At 39.4% G+C, this 9,328-nt stretch overlaps 1 protein-coding gene across 1 annotated transcript; it reads left to right on the plus strand.

The window, feature by feature from the left end:
• Positions 1-5,492: 5,492 nt before the first annotated feature.
• BBX21 (salt tolerance homolog2) lies at positions 5,493-7,722 on the plus strand. Its single transcript, XM_089153799.1, has 3 exons — positions 5,493-6,065; positions 6,169-6,612; positions 6,701-7,722. Exons 1-3 carry the CDS (start codon positions 5,880-5,882, stop codon positions 6,977-6,979), a joined length of 909 nt encoding a protein of 302 aa, XP_089009925.1. The 5' UTR covers positions 5,493-5,879; the 3' UTR covers positions 6,980-7,722.
• The last annotated feature ends 1,606 nt before the right edge of the window (positions 7,723-9,328 follow it).

Consider the following 9,328-nt stretch of genomic DNA (forward strand, 5'->3'; position numbering starts at 1 on the left):
TAATTAGGGATGATGGACTGTATAGTCTTGAGAGATGGCTGGAATTTCAAAATTGGTGTGACCTTGAATTGAAGAAGAGGCTTCGGTTGATTTAGGATTGGTTTTGGCAGGGTTAAACCACCTGTCTTTCTTTCTTTCTTTTCTTGTCTTTAATTACAGGTTGGTGCAGTTTTACGGTGACATGGCCAAAGAAGCAAGTGATATCTTGTGTAAAGCTTGGTTGGAGTTGAAAGTAGGCCAACATTGTGGACATGGCGACATTCTGTTTATAACTTTAGGTCAATCATGTATTGGTGGAATAGTAGAGATCGGGGGGTAGAACAGACTATATAGCCGATATTTCAGGAAAACAGGGCAGAGGTGTTGGATATTAGCAAGGTGTTTAGGGAAAGTCATTATTCTCATGGGTTTGGAGAGAGGGTTAGGAAAGAAACATGGCATTTGGGGATGATAGACAGACTTCAGAGAAAGAGAAAGAAGGGAGAATTTCATGTTTCAAAACCGAACAGCAATGTCTGGATTGCACTAGGGGTTTATTCGTTTTGGACATCCAGAATCTCCATAATCGGCTTCGACTTATTAAGAAATGCACTTAAAAAGGTTCACGTGCGCACCCCAAAAAGGTCACGTGCACACCCCAAAATCGGCTTCGACTTATTAAGAAATGCACTTAAAAAGGTTCACGTGCGCACCCCAAAAAGGTTCACGTGCGCACTTAATTGACCTTGTTGGAATGAACAAGAATGAACAAGGATCACAGAGAAAGCTCCCCACTTTCCCTGTAACGCAGCAAAGTACTATTATTTGGCTATTCCATAACAAACCACAATTCTTCAGAAATGGAAGTTAAATGTCAACCTCCTCCTTGTCCCGCACCTGATTACAATCAGTCAAAGGCAACCCCCAGCCATTCCTGGTACCTTTGGAAATGCCGAAATATGAGTCCAGATAACTTTTTTTGTTGGGTTTTGATCACAAAAATAGAGTGGGTAGATTTATATTTTTTTATTAATTTTTAATTTAATATTTATTCAATGAACTTTATCCCTATAGTTTTTGTGGTCAAAATCTGTTGGGTGAGCACATTGGGCTCTGCAGCTCTGCGCTCTGTTAGTGATCCGAACTCAATACGAAATATTCTAAGCCTTTAGAAGTCTTCATGGGTTACGGTCCACAACCAACGTTCATTTCGGCCATGACATGATAGGATACAACAGGACCATTGAAATTTTTATGTTTTCTTTTCGTACAGAGAAGAATAGATGGTCCATTTCTTTGTCAAAAATGGACCTGATAAAGTTCCCTCTAGTTTCAGGGAAAAAGAAGTGGTCTACGATTTGTTAAGACTCTGTCTCTCTATGACAATCAAGATTTACCACGAGCTTTAAATGACACATTGGAATTCTACCTTTCATACCAAGTCCATTCGAGACATAGAAGCAGCCCAGATGTTTGATATATTGACTGAGAAGAATTCTCTTTGTTGTTTAAAGACCATCATCATCATCTCTGATTCTTTTTAGTTGCGACTGATTGGTGCTTATAAAAAATACCCTGGATCAGTTTCCTCTATCATAAAATAAAAGAAAGAAGCTGCTCATTTTGCTCATACAAATCAACCATGGTAAAACAATGATGCAATACCATCATGAGGAAGTTGAAGAAAATGTCTTTTAAGAATAGATAGAAAAAGCAGAAGGAAGGAGAACTTGTCGGTAGATCATAACTTGTTCCATTCAATGGGCAGCCCTCCACATTCATGGCATCCGATGCTCTATGATTGTTAATGGTGGATAAACTTTTTCTGTGGTAATGGAATACCATATGGGTTTTGTTCCCTATGCTTTCCAAGTATAGAAATATTATATCCCTCACCTCTGGGACCACACACACCTTCCCATGTGTATATCTATATGTGTAAAACAGAGAGGGTTTCCATCACTTTGATTGCTTTCAGATGCTAGATTTGGCCTTTGCCAAATAAAATTGTATAATGTGTGATAGCTCCTATAAGTGGAAGGGTTGTCTATGGTGTGAGCAACCCAAGAGTCCTTTTCAATCCGGAATCTTCCATATACAATGTATGTTATGTAGTAATGCAAATTATACTACTCAGGAATCAAGATCTCCACATTTATTTTCTTCTAATTTTATACTTAAATGGTGTCTCATTCTGTTTTCTAATAAATAATTGGACAACTATATTACATTCTGGGTTTTTTCTTCTAATCTCTTATAATTGATTAATACAGAAAGTTCATCAAAAAAGTGGTTTCTTGTCCTCTACTGTTATCTCCAATTACATACTACTCCTCATCTCTATCATTTCCTTCCCTGAAAATTCAACATTTCTCACTCAAAAACCTCTTTTGAAACTAGAGACTTCCAAGAGTTTGACTTTTCGCCCTGGACATGTACATACGTTTTGAGGGTCTAACTAAGAACCAATCTCTCTATTAAAACTAGAAAAAATTCTTTTCGTAGAGAGTTCCTTACTATCTAACTGGACTCTTGTATTGATTTTTTTTACTAGCTAGTACCATCTATGTTATAAGATTAAACTTACACATTCCTTGTCAATTTAACATACTAATGGCCATTCAAAGAGTATTCCATCTTTATTGTAAGTGTAAAAAGAATCAACAGAAGGAAATCCATTATGTATTTCACTAGAAATGATTGAATTAGGAGTGATTTTCTTCTAAAAAAGTGGAGAAAGATAAACACCAGTTTTTTTCTCAAAAAAAATAAAAAGAACCTTAAAGAATATGAAGGAAAATTTTAAATTTATGCACAAGGAGGGAAGATGAGAATGAAACATCAGATTCCAAAATATTTGACCAAAATTAAGTAGATCATCAACTTTGAACATGACAACAGCGTGTACACCGACCTTAAAAGAAGGTCAAATTTTATCAATCCAATGCAAACCATTGACAAAACGTTCATCCACGGTAACGTGTTTCGCACTTTTGTTGAATTATAATTTCTTCTTCTTATTTATTTTAGGGAATCAATACATTTACATATAAGAAATAAGGAAAAAGTCCACGAATCTTTTTGTAATGCTTAAGCTTTCAAATACAATTTGACGACTGAAAAGGTGTTTTTCGTCCTCTAGCGTTAGCTTCCATCACCACCAAATCAAATTCTTTTCAGATACGCAGGCCCGGAGTATCTTTCAAGGTCAGATGTATAACTAAAACGCAGTGTCTGAAATATTATTGCTTGTGTTGAATTGGTGCCAGGTGGTGCTGCAAAAGGACTCTTTGCGTCAAAAGATCAAATAGGTGGTGGGTGTCAAGGTATCTACCAGTAAGCACTTGATGGTAAAAAGGTTCCTCTTGTCCCAACCCCAAAAACGTGTTAGGTCACAGTCCCATCCAAACCTGAACTCGACTTTTATAGTTTCAGGCAATACAGAATAGAACCCATATCTCCAAACCAAAGTGAATGAAACTAAATGTCTTCATCTGCTAATTGCCTCTTCTATCATGTTGGACGTAAAGGAAAATGAAATTTGGGAATTTGGAAAGCCAAAGTAAAGAGTCATACTTTTTCCTGTAAAACCTGGATGTCGGAAGAACATCAATTGTTCCATCCAAATCTCTGTTTTTTTAATGGTGGATGAAGCTATTCTTAGGCATTGCATAATGGGTTTTCGTTTTTCACCCAAAAAAAGATAATGGGTTATGTTTCCTATGCTTTCTAACTACAGAAATATTATATGGGTCTCTCACACTTGAATCCAAAATCTGTTGACATAAGCTCTGTAGCTGATGAGATAGGTGGAGGGTCTCTCTTTGAATCCAAACTGTTGACATAAGCTATAGCTGTATAGGAGATGGTAATGGAGATTATAAAACTCGAAGAATCATTTAATCAAGATCTCCCACTTTGATATCTTCTAAATAATTCGAAAACTATAGTTGTACTTTCTGGGTTTTTCTAATAATCCCACCCATTTCATTTATAGTTTGAATTAAATTAATAGAGAGAGAGAGAGCCCATCGAAAAAGTTGTTCTTGTCGTCCATTGTTAGTCTTCAATTAAATAAATACTCCCAGTCCCCCCACCATTCCATTTCCGGAATTTCCTCCCCTAAAACTCTCTTTCAACACTTTCAAAGCCTTTGGCTCATAACCCAAGTTATACATTTCATGATATGTCTCTCCTGGGCTGCTTGGAAGGTGGGGTGTTGATGGGTCCAACTTTTGAGTTATTGGTTTGTTCTTTTAATGGTTTTGATTTAATTCCATGACATCAAGATAAGATCCAGACTAATTAAGTTTATCTGTATAGAATCGTTAATTATGGGTACTGGTTCTCTGAAAATATATGTTCCCAAAACTTTTGAAATGATAGTTTTTAACTGGCTAATTCTTGCAAGTTGCAATAAGATGCAATTTATGTTCTTGAGTATTATTTTAATAGATGAAACTTTTGTAGAAATCATTCAGTCACTTTCTCAGAAAAGGGTAATTGACTAGTGACTCTTGATGGAACGATGTGGCCAAACCCCACACTGTCCCAATCTGTGTTTCAAAATTGGGCAAGTTGACCAGACGAAGGGCTTCTCTCCTTGCATCAGTTTCACACCTGCTTAATTCAACATTACCCAAGCTCTAGACATTGATTTTAAAAAGAAATTTTACGGCTAAAAAGGTGTTTTTTGTCCTCTAGTAATAACCACAGGACTCCATATCCTTCCCAGTTTTGAAGGTTCAGAGTATCTTTCAATATCAGATTTGAACAGAATGGCTCTGTTCCAAAAGGCAACATGTCATTAGTTGTCTCTAATTTTTTCTTCTTTATGGTAATAAACCCCTTCTCACTACATAGTTATGAACCATAGTCGGCCATAAGGGTTTTCATAGTCTTACAGAAAATGACTGATGGTATGATTCAAGGTTTTCATAGACTTAAAAGAAAATGACTTAATGGTATGATTCAAATCCTGTCATTTTAGTTTTTGCTTCAACCACAATTTTTCTGTTAGAGTAAACTTGTACAAGATTGTCTAGCATTTCACCACATTATAATAGATTGCTTACAGAGGTGGGCATTTGGTGAAAGATTACTCTGTTTTCAATTCAATATATTTACTGTACAAAAAGCCATAAATGTCTCAGCTGTCCCAAAAAAATAACACTGTTGCGGTAGGTATCACCTCATTTTTTATTGGGTAATCTCTGTGGTACCACACAATTATGTTGAATCACTTCATTAATTAAAAGTAACAAACAAAGAAAAAGGTTACACTGTGCATGATTGGGATTAGAGCAACAAATTTGTACGATTATCATAAAAAATTTAGAAGTCTCCTAAGTTTGCCGAGTCATTCAACAAGAGATGGACCACCATCAGAACCTTTTGCATGTGCATTCCATGGTTGATTCCTATGAAGCCAGTCTGGCTTACATGCCACACTAAAATATTATAAATATACTCCTCCCTCTCTCTCTCTCTCTCTCTCTCTCTCTCTTGTTTAGGTTATCTTTTCTCCTTTCCTCCTTATTTCCTATTTCTCATTTCCCATTTCAGTCTGAGATCCTAGCAGGAGAGAAAGAGAAAGAGAGGACCACCATCTAAATAAGGAGCTATTGCTCCAATTTAGTAAACCCACTCAGTTTTCAGTCTCTCCAATCTCTCTCTTCCTTCCTATATTTTATTATTTCACCTGCATTAATTAAAACCATCCCACGCTTACATCTACAGCTCTGAGCCTCCAACTTCAACATTTCCCAATTCCCAATCTCATTCATTCCTTCTCTCCCAGTTGCAGCAACAGCCCATTAACCAGTTTGGTATGATCAGAAGACCAATCTTATTCATGTCTTCCTTCTTCTGATGATGTTTTAGAGAGGGAAGGTTCAGATATGAAGATCCAGTGCGACTTTTGCAACAAAGAAGATGCTTCCGTCTTCTGCTCCGCCGACGAAGCTGCACTTTGCTCTTCTTGTGACCACCGCGTCCACCATGCCAACAAGCTCGCTAGCAAACACCATCGCTTCGCTCTTCTCCATCCTTCCACCAAAGAAGCCCCTTGTTGCGACATCTGCCAGGTTTTAATTCTCTCCCCTTCTCTTCTGCACTTTTTATACCAATTTTACGTTTCAAACTGATCATTAACTCTGTTTATTGATTTGGGTTGTTGCAAAATTGTAGGAAAGGCGTGCCTTTCTCTTCTGCAGAGAGGACAGAGCGATTCTCTGTAGAGACTGTGATCTTTCGATCCACACAGCCAATGAACACACCACCAAGCACCACAGATTCCTCCTCACCGGCGTTAAGCTTTCTTCCTCTCCTCTCCCCACCAACACTTCCGTCTTGGACTGCGAAACGCCAACTCCTACTGAAGTCAGCTCTAATAGCCAGTTGCCCCTGAAGAAGAAACCCAACTCTGTTTCTGATCCCCCACCATCAATGGTGGTCCACGGTACTACTGCCACTAGTACCATCACTAACACATCCAAAATCGTTGACAGCGTTGTTCCTCCAAACGTAGGGGGTTCCACTAGCAGCATATCAGAGTATCTGATTGAGATGCTCCCAGGCTGGCAGGTGGACGATTTTCTCGACTCATCTGCTCCTTTTGGGTTCACTAGCAAGGTTTGTATTTCCAGCCTTTTTCTTTTTAACTTTTCCTTTCTGGGTTTTGTTCCCCTTTCATTTTTGTAACAGTGGGGAATCATGGCAGATTGATTTCACACCGCCATTTCTGGAAGCCGATCTAAAAAGCAACCTGAGTTTCCCTTCTGATGATTTTGGGATCTGGGTACCTCAAGTTCCTCAAGCCCCACCTGCTCTAAACTACAACAACTTCGCTGTGCAGAACGCTTATAACAACAAGACGTCGAATCAGCCCAACAGTCTCAGTGTCAAACCTAACAAGAGACTGAATGATGATGGTTTAACAGTTCCTCAAATCAGCCCTCCGTCCTCCAAGAGGTTGAGGTCTTACCATCCCTTTTGTTAATAGTCAAATCCGACTAAAACGCTCTTGTGTGTTCCTATCCTATCCCATCTGTTTGGTTTAACAGTTCTTGTTTTGTTCACCCAAATAGAGATCCCAGTAGTTGCAGGATTTTTACTTGTTAGGATGAAAAGAAAATCAAGAGTGTGGAACTGGGAAGGCAAATCACACGATTCCGTTAATGACCTATTGGCCAGGAATCCATGAAGAAATCCAAGTCACTTAGTGATAAAAGAATCAATTCCAGATGTCTTCAGTTTTTATAGCAAATCTACTCCAGAATGGAATGTATGATGTATCATGGTTAGAATTTCAGAGAGTTGGTCTGTGGACTTAGAACCAGAGTTTTCTGATTTCTGAGCTCAAGAATGGAAATTATGGAATCTTTGTTCGGATTCTCTGGCTTTACACTAAATTGTAAATGTGCACTTGCTCTTGGTCATTCTGAAATCATTTTTACAGATTTTCCGATGCCAAAGATCAAAGAATTTGAATATCGATCGAGCAAAAATCTGATAAACTCCTCTTATTATTAGATCTTAAAAGGAAAATCAGTGATTACATCATCCACTAGTGAATAAAAAAAAATCTCCCTTAATGTATCTTTAAAGAGCAAAATGATTTAGCCTCCCAGAAGGGTCTCTGACATGTTAAATTTTATTTGATTATTATTCTTTTTTTTTCCATCCGAGGGTCACTATTCAAATAGTGGAGATGCATTTAGAAACCCAACAAAAAGAAATTTCCTCTTTCTTTTTTTCTTTTTTTAAGATCTTGGAAAAAAATCATATCAAACATACGGAAAACTATATGTTTCACGTGAACAATCATATAAATTGTATGTTTAAGTCAAAGATTTACTTAAAATTAGCTAGCTAATCAACTTTAGTGATGTTTGATATGATTTTTTTTCTTTTCCTTTCTTCTATAGCTGTCTATGCTTTAAAAAAACCCCCCCCCCCCCCCCCCCCCCCCCCCCCCCCCCCCCCCCCCCCCCCCCCCCCCCCGCGGGGGGGGGGGGGGGCCCCCCCCCCCCCCCCCCCCCCCCCCCCCCCCCCCCCCCCCCCCCCCCCCCCCCCCCCCCCCCCCCCCCCCCCCCCCCCCCCCCCCCCCCCCCCCTTTCTTTTTTTTTTTTTTTTCTCCTCCCCCCCCCCCCCCCCCCCCCCCCCCCCCCCCCCCCCCCCCCCCCCCCCCCCCCCCCCCCCCCCCCCCCCCCCCCCCCCCCCCCCCCCCCCCCCCCCCCCCCCCCCCCCCCCCCCCCCCCCCCCCCCCCCCCCCCCCCCCCCCCCCCCATACTATGCTATTACATGATTAATTGGGAATCTAAGACCATATATCTGTCTCATCAAAATGAATTGCACATCTACCCAAGGAAAAAGGAACCTATAAATGAAACTTGAAAGTTAAGTTAAAAAAAGTAAAAAGGTTATCAACTATCCCTTGGGTTTCCTCCACTGTAAGTAGCGTGTAGTGGTGTCCATTGTAGGCAGTGTGAGTAAGCAATTGTTCATCTCTCTTCTGATGACGTTTTCTTGAAATTGGAGCTATAGCTTCTTATTTCATTGAAATTTGAGCTCAATTCCACAACATCCATGTGGAAACTCTGAATGTAGAATGCAGTTGGCAACAAGATTGGGCATACCCAATAAATCTATGGTAATAGCAAGGGAAATCTTGCGTTGCAGGGTGAAGATTGATATCAGGCTCCCTCTCAAGCACGAAATAACAATTCACAAGAGAAATGGTATTCAAATAATAGCTATGCTAACTTGAACATTACAAACATCTCACCTACAATTTCGCATTGCTCATGAACGTTGGAGTTCAACATCAGTGATGCCTCTGTAAGTCTAAACTGAGATCAATGTAAACTTAACAATATTATTTGAACAATTCCAGTAGAAAACTTTCGAACGTTCACATAAATAGATATTCAGTGGAGAATTTCCTCAAACACCTCATGGTCGCGTTTCATGGGTGTCGAATCTTACCGTCGTGCTTCTATTTTCATTGGTCTTGAAGACTCACAGAATTCAAAAATAAAATGCAATGCATGTGATAAATAGGCACAGAAAAAAATCTAATCTTGTTAAATCTTACTTAGAATAGGGGAAATAAGATCAAATAAGTAGTAGCACTGAGTGAGAAACTTGAGAAGGAAAAGAAGAGCAACCCTAACCTGTTGTTTCCTGGAAAAGCACTAGTTGTTCCCTATCAAGGTCACTGGATCAGTATCGTCTTTTTCCCTTTCCACACGGTCAAGTTGAACAGTGGTGTTGAGCAAGACCATAAGACGAAACAAATCAGAGTTATACCACTAGATCTTAGGATTCACAATCTCACAAAATTTTA

Source organism: Hakea prostrata, chromosome 4, assembly GCF_041222555.1.
Source record: "Hakea prostrata isolate BN-2017 chromosome 4, UWA_Hpros_2, whole genome shotgun sequence".
Lineage (NCBI taxonomy): Eukaryota > Viridiplantae > Streptophyta > Magnoliopsida > Proteales > Proteaceae > Hakea > Hakea prostrata.

Coding starts and splice junctions, on each gene's coding strand:
- BBX21 (XM_089153799.1), top strand. CDS start 5,880: ATGAAGATCCAGTGCGACTTTTGCAACAAAGAAGATGCTTCCGTCTTC. Junction 6,066..6,168: donor CTTGTTGCGACATCTGCCAG/GTTTTAATTCTC, acceptor GCAAAATTGTAG/GAAAGGCGTGCCTTTCTCTT. Junction 6,613..6,700: donor CTTTTGGGTTCACTAGCAAG/GTTTGTATTTCC, acceptor GAATCATGGCAG/ATTGATTTCACACCGCCATT.